Raw genomic sequence first — 15693 nt, 5'->3', positions numbered from 1 at the left:
ATATGTGTGTGTTTGTATGTGTGCATATGCATGTGTGTGTATAAAAATGTACAATAAGTCAGAAAAGCAAAGAAAAAAAGGTTAGAAAACAGGGAAAAAAAGCTACAGCCAGCAAATAGTGTACTGTGTGTGTGAAAATCCATGTATGTGTGTATATGGTTAAAAAAAAAACTCCACTTACTGTTCCTGTTTGCAGGAGGGTCCTTGGCAACAACTCCTGCACTGGTGGCTTTTGCTGCTGGTGTAGAGAGAAAGCCTTTACTGTGAAAAACCTAGGTACTACGTTCTTGGCAGGCTAAACCTTCTCTTGCAAGGACGTAGTACCTACGTTCTTGGCCGAGAAAGGGTAAAATGAGCTAAATATAATTTTACTGCTGGAAACATGAAGGACTAACATTATAAGCTGGGGAGATCATTCCCATGCTAGCAGGCATTATAGCTTAATGACACATGGGGCGGAAAAAGCAGCAAAATTGTGAACTGATGCATTTTCATGCAACTACCGACAGGTAATCGCAAAGTTGGCAGGCTGTTTTGAACACTTTTATGCTACTACTTGTAGCTGTAGATGCTTATGATGTTTCCTCTGCAGCAAGTTGTCTTTTGTTCCCAATGTCTAACCAGCTGCATATAGCTACGGTTAATCTCCCGGCGTGACACAGGCCTTACGGTAATATAGCATAACAGAAACCCTTATTTTGCTGGTGGATACAAACAAGGCTTTGTTCTAATATGACTACTACTAACAGCCTTTTATGAATAGTGGATATTTAAAGCCGCCTTGGCTATAGCCTTGTGTAAAGGTAATCCTAATAATTAGAAAAGTAATGTACTTAATTTCAGATACACTTAGAAAGCATCTATCATTAGTTCTTATAATTTAATTTTAACATACTCAAAGCTAGTGATGACATTTTGTTTAAAAAAAGTGTGCCACAATGATCAGCTTTCTGGAAGTGGCCAGGGTTAGGAGAACTAAACCCTAAAAATTAATATTACTAAAAATGCCATATTTTACATACTGAACTTAATGCACCAACCTTAAGCCATATCAATGGCAGCAATGATCCAGGACTTCAGATTTGTCACAGGAGCTCTCCATCTTGTGTCTGCTACACTGAAATGCTCAGTGCTGCTCTGTGCAGCTGTTGAGAAGCTAAGCTTAGGGACTGTCACAAATTATCAAGCAGAAAATGAGGTAGGCCTGTCATATAAGCTGATACTCAAGAGCTGATTATTAAATTCTGAACTGCACTGGTTTCTGAGCTGCCATGTAGTAATTATCTGTATTGATTACTAATCAGCATTATATTGTGACAATTTATATTCTTTATATTTACAGTTTATTCTGAGTTGGCTCCTATGCTTAGGAAAGTGACAGCAGCTCAGAACATGTGCAATGAATCAGCAGAAAAGAAGATGGGGAGCTATCGGGGTCATCTTCTGACACACTGATCTTCCCTGCTAAAGTGCTGTGGCTGCCTTGGGCTGGTACAGAAGCCCAAGCCCAAAACATAATGTACAATATTTCTTTCCTACTTCTTTAGTTAGGCTTTAGTTATTTGGCAGCTTATCTGTCCATGTATGGGGCCCTCTTATGGGCCTCCCCGACCGATATCTGGCCAAACATCATCCATCTGTCTATTGGGCAAGTTTGATTTCCCTCATTGGATCAAGCACCTCACCAGTTCATTGATGCAGCCCTCTCTTCAACAGCTCCTATTCCCCCTAGGGCCAAATGATCTAATTAGCCTGATATCGCCCACCTTAGTTGGGCATATCGGGAGAAAGATCCACTTGTTTGGCAAACTTACCAAACAAACAAAGACATATGTCTTAGCTAAAGAAATCTGTGTTCAGCCACATAATTAGGATCAAATGCAAATAAATAAATTCCACATGTACTTCATATACACGGTAAAGCATATCCTCAGCAAATGCTTATGCGAATGCTAAACAACCATAGTATATAGTTGCTTATCAGTAATAATTTAAAAGCCAGAGGGCATATTTGTAATGAAATGAATTAACACATTGTGCTAAACATTTTTTAAAAGTCAGTTTTTAAAGTCTAAATATATTCATAGCACATACGCCATTTCACACTTTTCTCAAGCATTGCAACACATTTGAAAGTACTTTATAAGAATAAAGTAAACACCAGGCAATATGTGCAGTACATTTTCAACAACTATAAATGCTTTGCATATATGTATGTCTGAGCAAACCTGTTTCTTTGTTACCAAGAAAACAAAATGCCTGGTGCCCCTTCCATCAGGTTGTCTCAAGACATATCACATCAAGTGAAAATAAATACAAAAAAAAAAAATGTAGACAGGACAACTCTCTCAGAATCTGCAATTAATTGTGCATTCCTTATTTCTTCTGACAAGCAGCAAATTATTCCTATTGCCATTTCTGTTTTTAATAAGGCGCTAACACTCGAACATGAAATAAATATATGCTCTGCAACACTAGGAAACTAGAATAGAACATTATTGGGCACTTCTCTGTTCATGGTAGGAAAGAGATGTAATTTGAAATGCAATGCAAGAACCTTGAAGTGCATTATGGCTAGTATCAATTTACCAGACCTTCAGATTATTTAAATATTGGTAGAACATTAAACTACACATGTTAGAAAATGGCAACAGACCACAACAAATATGTAATTCCCACATAACACTTTATACAGCCTTCACGTAAAAGCATTAAATGTGCCACGTAATGTGTCATGGGTGCTAACAGAAATGGAAGCACTAATCTGGCCACATAAGCCAATTGTCAAGTCAAATGCCAATTTAGCTGGCACTCAGCTTAGATGACAATTTTACAATGACTGCTGCATCCGTAACAGAGGCTTCCTTAGGATTACACTATAGGCATTTCATCACCGGGTAAGAAAGACATTACCAACAAGAAGAGTAGTTTTACATGCCGAGCAAACAACTGCAGTATACAACAATCTCTCACCATAGGGGGATTCCTCCACAGGGTATGTTTTAGAGAGTATTCAAACAAAACTCTCTTCAGAGTGTAAACAAATGCATGAACTATTTAAAGGGGCGTTTCACCTTCAGGTTTACTTTATGTATGTTATAGAATGAAATATTCTTAGCAACTTTTTAATTGGTCTTCGTTTTTTATTTTTTCTAGTTTTTTTTTAATTATTTGGCTTCCTGTGAGAACAGCTATTCCTTACCACATTTCTGACAAACCATAACTGATAAAATAAATAAACCAAAGTCTTTCACAGAAGTAAGGAATTGTGGTGACTGTGTATTGTTGGTTTTGCTACTTTAATGCAATATTTTCTTTTTTACAAGATGGATAAGTGATGATATCTTTGTGGCTTCCCAGTGCATTATTTCATCCTGGCTTAATATTATTTATGGTTTTAGGAAGGCGGCAGCATAAGATGCGACAAGTTACTGTTTTTTTCGGTTATGAATGAATGATGCACTTCAATACACATCATTGCATACTGCCTTATAATTTTCTAAATCAGAACATAAGAATGCATATTTTATCACTAAGGATATTCCTCTACACTTCCTGCAACTATGAACATTGGTGTGATGATGCACTGGGAAATGTCTCTTTACAGGGGGTAATTTGACCCCAGCCAAAAACAAATCGAGTGGAACAGGCTGTGAGTAAGAATATGAAAGCAAAACATTAAATGATTAATGCCAACAATATTTTTTTATTTAAAGCAGTGTTCTTTAAATTGCACCTGACTTTTGGGATATGGTTACCAAGCAATGTGTCAGCACTGAAAACTGTGCACGTCATCTGTATCCTCTGCAAATGTAGAGGGAAAAGCGATTTCAAAGTTGAAAGGGAAAGGAAAACATAAGAGCAAATTGTACTGAATCTCATGTAGGTGCAGCAGATATCTGACCCACTTCATTCACGCTTTATATGACTGTCCCTAGATGTTTGTTAAAAGAGCTTGGGGCCAGGAAAAAAGATTTATTATTTATATAGCACTGACACATATACACACAGCTTTACAGAACATTATCATTCAGATCAGCCCCTGCCCCAGCAGCTTTAAGCCTAAGGGCACTATAACACTTACACAAACTATAGTGAAGCAAGAAGGTGTGGGAACTTTATTATCACGGGGGGGTACGTTGGTTGATGAGAACGGGGAAAAAGCAGAAATTTTGAACTCTTATTTTTCATCTGTCTATACATCTGAGGAGCCACCTAATGAAGGCTTCCCTTTTAATATACTCAGTTCTAGTAATTTAGCTACTGACGCGTGGGTCACTCAGGAGGAAATTCAAAAGAGACTTGAACATGTAAATGTAAACAAAGGTCCAGGACCGGATGGGATTCATCCCAGGGTATTAAATGAGCTGAGCGCTGTGATTGCCAAGCCTCTTCACATAATTTTTCAGGATTCGTTGAGGTTTGGTATGGTGCCGAGAGACTGGCGAATTGCTAATGTGGTGCCATTATTTAAAAAGGGATCTCATTCTCAGCCTGAAAACTATAGGCCTGTTAGTCTGACATCAGTAGAAGGAAAGCTTCTGGAAGGGGTAATAAGGGATAGGATAATTGAATACATTGCAGTTCACAATACTATTAGTTTGTGCCAGCATGGTTTTATGCGTAACAGATCTTGCCAGACTAATTTAGTTGCCTTTTATGAGGAGGTGAGCAGGAACCTTGATGCTGGAATGGCAGTTGATGTCATCTACTTGGACTTTGCTAAAGCGTTTGATACAGTACCTCACAGAAGGTTAATGATCAAATTGAGGAATATTGGGCTAGAACATAATATTTGTAATTGGATAGAGAACTGGCTGAAGGATAGAGTACAAAGAGTGGTGGTAAATGGAACATTTTCTAATTGGGCCAGTGTGGTTAGTGGAGTACCGCAGGGGTCAGTCCTTGGTCCTTTGCTTTTTAACTTGTTTATTAATGACCTGGAGGTGGGCATAGACAGTACTGTTTCTATTTTTGCTGATGACACTAAATTGTGCAAAACTATAAGTTCCATGCAGGATGCTGCCGCTTTGCAGAGCGATTTGACAAAATTCCAGCAAACTGGAAAATGAGGTTCAATGTTGACAAGTGCAAAGTTATGCACTAGAAATAATATAAACGCGAACTATCTACTGAATGGTAGTGTGTTGGGGGCATCCTTAATGGAGAAGGATCTAGGGGTTTTTGTAGATCACAAGTTGTCTAATTCCAGGCAGTGTCATTCTGTGGCTACTACAGCAAATAAAGTGCTGTCTTGTATAAAAAAGGGCATTGACTCAAGGGAGAACATATTTTTGCCTCTTTATAGGTCCCTGGTAAGGCCTCACCTTGAGTATGCGGTGCAGTTTTGGGCTCCAGTCCTTAAGAAGGATATTAATGAGCTGGAGAGAGTGCAGAGACGTGCAACTAAACTGGTAAAGGGGATGGAAGATTTAAGCTATGAGGTTAGACTGTCGAGGTTGGGGTTGTTTTCTCTGGAAAAGAGGCGCTTGCGAGGGGACATGATTACTCTGTACAAGTACATTAGAGGGGATTATAGGCAGTTGGGGGATGTTCTTTTTTCCCATAAAAACAATCAGCGCACCAGAGGTCACCCCTTTAGATTAGAGGAACAGAGCTTTCATTTGAAGCAGCGTAGGTGGTTTTTCACGGTGAGGGCAGTGAGGCTGTGGAATGCCCTTCCTAGTGATGTGGTAATGGGAGACTCTGTTAATGCCTTTAAGAGGGGCCTGGATGAGTTTTTGAACAAGCAGAATATCCAAGGCTATTGTGATACTAATATCTACAGTTAGTATTACTGGTTGTATATATATAGTTTATGTATGTGAGTGTATAGATTGGTTAGTATAGGTTGTGTGCTGGGTTTACTCGGATGGGTTGAACTTGACGGACAATGGTCTTTTTTCAACCCTATGTAACTATGTATCTAACTATAGTGAATCTTATCAGGAACCAATTGATATACAAAGCTGCATAATGCCCAAGCCAGAACTGAGCTAAGGACCACAAAGATGCAAAGCATGAATGCAAACCAATGAGCCACCATAAGTGGAGAAAAACAGACATCTCAACCGCAAAAATTATTTTTTTGCCTAATAAAAGAAAACATCATTCCAAGCAACTTTCCAATGTGAATTTATTGAAATTTTTTAGTGCTTTAAAAGTTATTTGTAAATGTAATTGCCATTGAAAGCAGCATTTGCTGAACTCCTGGATGTTACTTTTTAAACAATGTTGCAAAAGTCAGTCTCCTGGCTTGTTTTACATTGTTTCAAATGCCAGAGCCAAAGCAGGCAATAGGAAAGGAGTGGCAAACACTACTTTTATTAACACTTATATATATATATATATATATAATATATATATATAATATATATAAATTACAATACAATACAAATACAAAGTCAAAAGCCATTGCAAATTTGTAATAAATGTATATTGCAAAATTGCTTAGAATTATGTTTATCTTCATTACACAAAAATATATTTTGGGTTGACTTGTCCTTTAATACAAAAATGGCCATGAAAAGGCCTTAAGAAGTGAACAAGCAAGGAGCTCATTGTTGAGAACGAATGCCTGCTTTATCCAGCTTTTATTTCCTATGTATTTTTCTCACTGTAACCTGACCTGGGATAAACACTACACCTATACATAATCATTTGTTTAGTTTCATTGATAAAAGATATCCAAATAATAAAGAAAGGATATATTTATAGATATTTATAGGTTTCTAATAATGAGGCCTTGGTGCTAAAATTAGATATTTGTAATGATATTATACATACCAATAAAAATCTAGGTTACTCTAATAATAATAATAATAATAATAATCATTTTGAGAACATGCTGAATGAAAATTGAAAACACTTCCATTATGCTAACAAAGGAAGGCAACCTGCCTCAACAAGTGACAAGTAATCCTGGGACATGCAGTGCTAAAATAACTGGAATGAGCAGTTTGGGCACCCAAGTTCTACTTATTTCAAATGAAATCATAATACAAATAAAGGCATATGGATCACACCTGATCAAGGAAAACGTTTTGAGGTTTATGCATTACATTTGTTTCAAACAATTCTTAAAAAGGATAGTGACACTCCTCAGTTCTTACCAGAATTGTATTCTTCATCAAAAGGTGCTTTTATGTGTTTTAGACCATTTTACTCAATTTGGCCTTTCAATTTTAAAGCTGAAATAAATTGCTTTTGCTTTAAGTGTGCTGAAGTCCGGCACACTCTTACAGTCCCTCTGGGCTTTTTAATCAATCTGGCTCATGCTTGCAGGGCAGAGATCCATACATGATCCAATCTTACCTGTGTTAAACTAGGTTTCACAGGGCTCACAACAGAACCTGACACCCTGGGTCCATTCACACAACAATCACAATGTGCTAGGTATGGGCCTACAGGCAATTACTCTGGTAGGCTAGTGTGACCCTAATTTCGAGAGAGAGAGAGAGAGACTGAAAGTTTGTAAATAGTCACAAGAGGGGAAATTTGTCAACTAAAGGAAAATTTATAAACCTACTGTGTTAATGTTACCACCAAAATATTCAACAGATACAGGTAATTCAGTTGAGTAGTCACTTATTTTCAGACCATTGCCGTTCTCAGGAATTCTTAACCTAAGGGACAAGACAATAAAATGGGTCCCCTTGATGTTGAGAGAGTCTCCATGGTCCCCCTTATTACTGAGAAATGTCTTCATATAGTGCTGGGCGGTATGACCAAAAATTTATATCACGGTATTTTTCAAAATTATATCGGTATCACGGTATTTGACGGTATTTTTTTTTCCCCATGCATGATTAGGTGTTAACCCCAGTTTGCAGGCACCCCCCCCCCCCCATATACATAAAAATTGGTGGCCAAATAGTTTGCAGGCACCCCCCCCCCCATATACATAAAAATTGCTGGCCACCCATCTCCCATCCCTCCCTCCCTCCACATAAATAGAAATTGCTGGCCACCCATCCCCCCTCCCTCCACATAAATAGAAATTGCTGGCCACCCATCCCCCATCCCCCCTCCCTCCCTCCCTCCACATAAATAGAAATTGCTGGCCACCCCAAACACCCCCTTCACATAAATAGAAATTGCTGGCCAGGCAGGCACCCCCATAAAATATCCCCCCTCCCTCCACATAAATAGAAATTGCTGGCCACCCCAAACATTGGTGTTCAGTGATGTCCGAGTGATGCGTCCTAGCGATGGCGCTTTTGTAGAGCGTGCGCGCTGACGTCACGTGCGCAACCCGGAAAATTGCAGGAGGCGCGCACACCGGTATGGGGGTATGTTTAAAATTTATATCATTTTTTTTTTAAAAACCGGTGTTCGGTTTATATCAGTATACCGCCCAGCACTATCTTCATATAATTAAAAAAAAATTAAGGTGCATTCACAAATTCTTGACTTATAAACCTGCCTTCCAGAATTTTCCTGGGTCCCCTACAAAAACAAACAATGGAATAAGGTGAGGGAGGGAGTGCATGACACTGTGAGCCTAAGGGGGGTTGGGAAATGGTTTCAGCAAGGGATAGATTATTATGGTTTCCCTTTAAACTGTGTAATTGGGTATGTTTGGGTAAAAAATACATTTATATTTATTTGTGTCCGTTCAGACAGTGCTTATGCACATTTCTTACATAAGCCCAACTGAATAAGCTCAAACTTTATTTTTTAACTCTTGGTTTCACAAGTCTGAGTTTTAGAGGTCATCCCTATAAATCCTGAAGACCAGCTATCAAGTCAAGTCAAAAAGCAATAATCAAAGAGTTCATGTACTGAAGATGCTTAATTTCCAGGTGGCAATATTAGAGTAATCTAATCGTTTGGCCATCGGGCCAAACAACTGTATTACAATGACAGGAATAGGACCTGTCGGGGTGAGGACAGTATCAGTGAGCCAATGCTGTCGCCAATTTGATGGGAATATTAAACCTGCCCAATTTCAAGCCAGATGTCGGTTGGGGAGGCCGGTCGGTGGTGTCCATACAAGGACAGATAAGCTGCCAAATTGGTCTACAGGACTGATATCGGCAGCTTATATCTGCCCATGTATGGCCATCTTAATACCCACAGGGCACTAGAAGATCAATTTACAGTTGCTTTTCTGTGTAGTAGTAAGCATTAAATAAACAGAGCAAATGCCTACAGGTATAGAGAATTGGACAGGGTCTGTAAACATATATAAAAGGCACCTTATCTATAATGATTGTCAAATAAACTATGTATGTGTTATCTGTTTTGTTCAGCAACACTTAGATAAGAAGTTATATAAGCTCAATTCTCGCAGACTCCTGGTTGCAAAATGCCTACGAACATATCTGAGGATAGTGATCCTACACCCCCTTTAGCAACACAGGGCAAGGGCACAACGTGCATTACATCCTACCCTTCACCTTGCTCATTTAATAAGTCAAACATTATCTACAAGCCGATAAACATTTTGTAGATATGATCTGAACAAATTTAAAGGGCTGGTGAGGAAAAGCAGTGTAGGCATTTAGAATTTCAGATGGAACCATCAAGCCAGAGCCCTTTGCATCATCCATTAGTTGAAAAAGGTTATTTACATAAATTATAGTAGTATTTCTAAAGGGAACAGAACATTAAAATTCAATGACTTTAAATATACTTGATTTTTTTTATGTTACTGTTACTTTCATTTCTACTAGGATGATGGCATCCGGTGTGATATTTTTCCCAGTAGAGGAGTACTGCCACAAATTCTAAGCAATAGTACTAAATTTTGCATAAAAATGTGCAGCCAACACAGCATAATGTGGTTATACAGTAAACAAAAGTTTATCAAAAAAAGGTCTGTAGCAAATCTAAGGGATTTATTTTTAGTGTTCTTAGCCAAGAACACCAAAAATGTAAGGATGCAAAGATATAATCTGCAGACAGAAAGGCAGAAAAACAGAAGATCAAAGCAGTTTTATAAATCACTGATAATGAATAAATCAAAACATGATGAGGTGAAGAAAAAGCAAATCACGATGAAAGAAAAATAACAAATGAATTGTCGGCACAGGTTGAGACAGCATTAAAGTCATGTAAAAAACAGCAAACAGGATGAAGCAAGAACTAAAATGTTTAGAGAGGGTTGATGCTAATGACAGAGCTCACATTGACAAGGAAGGCACAGTGCTGGCATGAAGAGAGTGTGGGTGGATAAAGAAGTAAAGACACAGGGTGCAGTAAGATTAAGGGGGCATGGTACTGCATACTGACCATACAAGAACAAGGACTGAGAAGAGAGAAGGATACAGTGATGCAAGGAGGCTATAATTATAAAGGATGCAATTACAAGCAGACGTAGATGAAGACAAAAAAGGGACCGATGCTAAAAAAGAAAGGGAAAAGATGGAACACAGAGAAGAAGAAATGCATTAACAGTAAGAGCAACCACGAAGAGCAGAGCGAGCAACAGACACATCCACACAGGGCAGGGGAAGTTTGGGGTTGGGGAAGAGTCAGACAAGTAACCTTAGTGGGGTGGGTAAAGTAAGAGAGGTAAGCTTTTGGGGGGGGGGGGGGGGGATAAAGTGAGAAACAAAGCTTGGTGGGTGGTTGATAGAGCCCAGTAAGCAATTTGGTAGGTTAGATTATGGAAAAAGTTACATTTGGGGGGGGGGGGTAAAGCCTCTAAAGCAAGCTTAATAGGTGAGACATAGACCCACAGACCCAAGCTTGGGGGGTGATGGAAGAGGGGTAAAGTCAAAGAAATAAGCCTGAGGGGTGGTAGAGTCAGAGAAGTAGGCATTGGGGGGGGGGGGGGTGTAGAGTCAGAGTAATAAGCCTGAGAGGTGGGCGGTGGGATAGAGTCAGAGAAGTAAGCCTGAGGGGAGGGGAATGGTAGAGTCAAAGCCTGAGAGGTGGGGGTGGTAGAGTTAGAGAAGTGTATCTGAGGGGTGGTAGAATCAGAGATGTGAGCTTGAGGTGTGGGTAGAGTTAAATAAGTGATCTCGAGGGGTGGGTAGAGTTAAAGAAGTGAGCCTGAGGTGTGGGTAGAGTTAAAGAAGTGAGCCTGAGGGGTGGGTAGAGTTAAAGAAGTGAGCCTGAGGGGTGGGTAGAGTTAGGGAAGTGAGTCTGAGGGGTGGGTAGAGTTAAAGAAGTGAGCCTGAGGGGTGGGTAGCGTTAGGGAAGTGAGCCTGAGGGGTGGGTAGCGTTAGGGAAGTGAGCCTGAGGGGTGGGTAGCATTAGGGAAGTGAGCCTGAGGGGTGGGTAGCGTTAGGGAAGTGAGCCTGAGGGGTGGGTAGAGTAAGGAAAGTGAGCCTGAGGGGTGGGTAGAGTTAGGAAAGTGAGCCTGAGGGGTGGGTAGAGTTAGGAAAGTAAGCCTGAGGGGTGGGTAGAGTTAGGAAAGTAAGCCTGAGGGGTGGGTAGAGTTAGAGAAGTGAGCCTGAGGGGTGGGTAGAGTTAGAGAAGTGAGCCTGAGGGGTGGGTAGAGTTAGAGAAGTGAGCCTGAGGGGTGGGTAGAGTTAGGAAAGTGAGCCTGAGGGGTGGTTGGAGTAAGGAAAGTGAGCCTGAGGGGTGGGTAGAGTTAGGGAAGTGAGTCTGAGGGGTGGGTAGAGTTAGGGAAGTGAGTCTGAGGGGTGGGTAGAGTTAGGGAAGTGAGTCTGAGGGGTGGGTAGAGTTAGGGAAGGGAGTCTGAGGGGTGGGTAGAGTTAGGGAAGGGAGTCTGATGGGTGGGTAGAGTTAGGGAAGTGAGTCTGATGGGTGGGTAGAGTTAGGGAAGTGAGTCTGAGGGGTGGGTAGAATTAGGGAAGTGAGTCTGAGGGGTGGGTAGAGTTAGGGAAGGGAGTCTGAGGGGTGGGTAGAGTTAGGGAAGTGAGTCTGAGGGGTGGGTAGAGTTAGGGAAGTGAGTCTGAGGGGTGGGTAGAGTTAGGGAAGTGAGTCTGAGGGGTGGGTAGAGTTAAGGAAGTGAGTCTGAGGGGTGGGTAGAGTTAGGGAAGTGAGTCTGAGGGGTGGGTAGAGTTAGGGAAGTGAGTCTGAGGGGTGGGTAGAGTTAGGGAAGTGAGTCTGAGGGGTGGGTAGAGTTAGGAAAGTGAGCCTGAGGGGTGGGTAGAGTTAAAGAAGTGAGCCTGAGGGGTGGGTAGAGTTAAAGAAGTGAGCCTGAGGGGTGGGTAGAGTTAAAGAAGTGAGCCTGAGGTGTGGGTAGAGTTAAAGAAGTGAGCCTGAGGGGTGGGTAGAGTTAAAGAAGTGAGCCTGAGGGGTGGGTAGAGTTAAAGAAGTGAGCCTGAGGTGTGGGTAGAGTTAAAGAAGTGAGCCTGAGGGGTGGGTAGAGTTAGGAAAGTGAGCCTGAGGGGTGGTTGGAGTAAGGAAAGTGAGCCCGAGGGGTGGGTAGAGTTAAAGAAGTGAGCCTGAGGGGTGGGTAGAGTTAAAGAAGTGAGCCTGAGGGGTGGGTAGAGTTAAAGAAGTGAGCCTGAGGGGTGGGTAGAGTTAGGAAAGTGAGCCTGAGGGGTGGTTGGAGTAAGGAAAGTGAGCCCAAGGGGTGGGTAGAGTTAGGGAAGTGAGTCTGAGGGGTGGGTAGAGTTAGGGAAGTGAGTCTGAGGGGTGGGTAGAGTTAGGGAAGTGAGCCTGAGGGGTGGGTAGAGTTAGGGAAGTGAGTCTGAGGGGTGGGTAGAGTTAGGGAAGTGAGTCTGAGGGGTGGGTAGAGTTAGGGAAGGGAGTCTGAGGGGTGGGTAGAGTTAGGGAAGGGAGTCTGATGGGTGGGTAGAGTTAGGGAAGTGAGTCTGATGGGTGGGTAGAGTTAGGGAAGTGAGTCTGAGGGGTGGGTAGAATTAGGGAAGTGAGTCTGAGGGGTGGGTAGAGTTAGGGAAGGGAGTCTGAGGGGTGGGTAGAGTTAGGGAAGTGAGTCTGAGGGGTGGGTAGAGTTAGGGAAGTGAGTCTGAGGGGTGGGTAGAGTTAGGGAAGTGAGTCTGAGGGGTGGGTAGAGTTAAGGAAGTGAGTCTGAGGGGTGGGTAGAGTTAGGGAAGTGAGTCTGAGGGGTGGGTAGAGTTAGGGAAGTGAGTCTGAGGGGTGGGTAGAGTTAGGAAAGTGAGCCTGAGGGGTGGGTAGAGTTAAAGAAGTGAGCCTGAGGGGTGGGTAGAGTTAAAGAAGTGAGCCTGAGGGGTGGGTAGAGTTAAAGAAGTGAGCCTGAGGTGTGGGTAGAGTTAAAGAAGTGAGCCTGAGGGGTGGGTAGAGTTAAAGAAGTGAGCCTGAGGGGTGGGTAGAGTTAAAGAAGTGAGCCTGAGGGGTGGGTAGAGTTAAAGAAGTGAGCCTGAGGTGTGGGTAGAGTTAAAGAAGTGAGCCTGAGGGGTGGGTAGAGTTAGGAAAGTGAGCCTGAGGGGTGGTTGGAGTAAGGTAAGTGAGCCCGAGGGGTGGGTAGAGTTAAAGAAGTGAGCCTGAGGGGTGGGTAGAGTTAAAGAAGTGAGCCTGAGGGGTGGGTAGAGTTAAAGAAGTGAGCCTGAGGGGTGGGTAGAGTTAGGAAAGTGAGCCTGAGGGGTGGTTGGAGTAAGGAAAGTGAGCCCAAGGGGTGGGTAGAGTTAGGGAAGTGAGTCTGAGGGGTGGGTAGAGTTAGGGAAGTGAGCCTGAGGGGTGGGTAGAATAAGAGAAATTAGCCTGAGAAGAGAGTAAGGAAAACACACATGGGTGAGACAAGTAACGCACGAGTTTGGGGGCAGAGAGATGTAGGTTCTGGGGGCAGCGAAAACACTAAGCCGGGCAACGCGATTATAATAAAATGCAAGAGTCGAATGAGTACAGAAAAACGTAGAATACTTGAGGATAAAGGTTTCAGGAGGATAAACATACACGGAACAAGAGAGCGTTAAAACGAATTGAAACTTGTGAGAAAAACAAATGTCTCCGTGCAATGAGGGGAGAGTTGCATGTATAAAGAAGGCAGAGGAAGGCAGAAAACACAAGCTAACAGAAAAGAGCTGTAGTATGGGGGCAGAAAGATTGGGAGAAGTTGAATGAGAAAGAAGAGACAGTCGATTATGAGGGGAGAGAAAGGTAGGAGAATGGGGAACTGTCAGCGCGCAGTTCCGCTCATTGCGTTTAACAGATTCACGTCAGACTGAATAGGAAGTAGTGCGGGGAGCACAGGGCGCTACTCACACCGCAGGAGAACAGGATAGGTTGACATCCTCCGGGGCATCAAAAAATTCCTCCGTGTCGCTGTCGGACGCCATGAGATAGGGGCAGGCGGTTTGGATCCGGCCTGCTCTTGGTACTGTTTGGGCTGAGAGGCCTCACTGGGCGCTGCTCCCCGGGGGCGCTGGCCGGCCCAGCATTCAGGCTACAGGCTCCTGCTGACAGGCCAAGGCAAGGGAATAGGAGGGCCAGCGTACTCACAAAAACACAGGCCAGTCTCGCGAGATTACACACTGACAGGGCGAGAGTGGGGAGGGGCTATCACAGCGCTGAGGCAATGGGAGAGTGATCGTTCAATCAGATGAGTAAGTTAAGCCAGTAAGGAAGGCATGTATAGTTACAGAAGTGAGTTTCCATATGGGGACAACGTCCTTCGTAGCGATAGCGGTCTGTTGTGCATAAGGTGTGACGGCTGCTCCTTCTCCTGGGTGGTAATAGTCGCTCCGTGTGGCGCCCTAGGCAGGGGCTGTACTTCTCTAGCTATTGGAGCGTTAGGGATCGCAGATCCCTAATTTAGAGTGACCAGATGACTTGAAAAATAAGTGACACGACTAATAAATACATGTTGCAGGGCAGCACTAATTGCATTTAAAATAAACTGCAATCGTTCACCCTGTTAGCTGAATTTTTAAGCGATCTGGTCACTCTACCCTTATTTACTCGGGCTAAAGTTAAGAGGCAGGAGGAGACACAGGTAAAGCTTTTCGAACAGGAGAAAGAAATGCTGCCCCCTTCCTTTGCACAAGACACTTATGATTCTCAGCGTTGCAGAACAAGTGCTCTCTGATTTAGCAGAGCTGAAATTCCAATATTAAAATCGGAATTTTTACTCTTAAAGTTACCAGGAGTGGCTTTTTGCCATCCCTGGTAACATGGGTTGCTGCCACCTGAGGTGTGTTTCTCACCTCATGGCAACAGCGCCCCTGGCCAGCAGTATATTCAGCTAGATATTGTATGCTGGCTAGATATAGGAAGTATGGAAGGATTTAATCTGGGTATGTGTGAAACTAATAAATGATATATTGACTGTAGAGTTGCCTCCTTTTTCTGTCAGTAATACCAGCCTTTGGGTTGTGATGTCATTTTGGGGTGGGACTATGATGTAAGGGGGCAGGTAAATGTAAGGCCTGGGTAGGGTTATAAGCAAAGCAAGGTGGCCCATGGTGATCGGCGGAGTGGGTCAAGGAAGAGAGTTAAAAATGACGCAAATGACATGGCACTCACAATGCCGTGTATAATGTTGTGTGCGCCGCATCAGATGCTGTACTTGCCCACTGTGCAGAGAACAAGTCTCACTGTTCCCTGGCATGGCAGAATGGCTACTGACAAGCTTAAAGGCTGACACTGTGAAGTAGGAAATGATAATGGGGCTCATAAGAGCATTCTGGTGGCTTATTCTAGTGCCTATAAGGAACACACTTTGGGTGTCACTGTCTTTCATCACCCTAAGATGGGACTGCCTAGTTGCAGGGAAACAAGCTCAGGTCTGCCACTGATTCTGTATTATGGTAAGTTGTATTATAATAATTACAATATAATAGCAACAGAAAT

At 42.6% G+C, this 15693-nt stretch overlaps 1 protein-coding gene across 1 annotated transcript in view; it reads right to left on the bottom strand.

Annotated features, from left to right (window-relative positions):
• wdr44 (WD repeat domain 44) overlaps window positions 1-15167 on the bottom strand; it is a 47347-nt gene extending 32180 nt beyond the window's left edge. Inside the window, exon 1 of the mRNA XM_002939663.5 lies at window positions 14107-15167. Coding sequence (XP_002939709.1) covers window positions 14107-14180 — 74 coding nt within the window. The 5' untranslated portion in view covers window positions 14181-15167. The remainder of the gene's footprint in view (window positions 1-14106) is intronic.
• Between the last annotated feature and the right edge of the window lie 526 nt (window positions 15168-15693).

This window comes from Xenopus tropicalis, chromosome 8 (assembly GCF_000004195.4).
Source record: "Xenopus tropicalis strain Nigerian chromosome 8, UCB_Xtro_10.0, whole genome shotgun sequence".
Taxonomy (NCBI): Eukaryota; Metazoa; Chordata; class Amphibia; order Anura; family Pipidae; genus Xenopus; species Xenopus tropicalis.
Note: the sequence above shows the minus strand (reverse complement) of the source record. Positions and strands in the feature narration are given on the sequence as shown.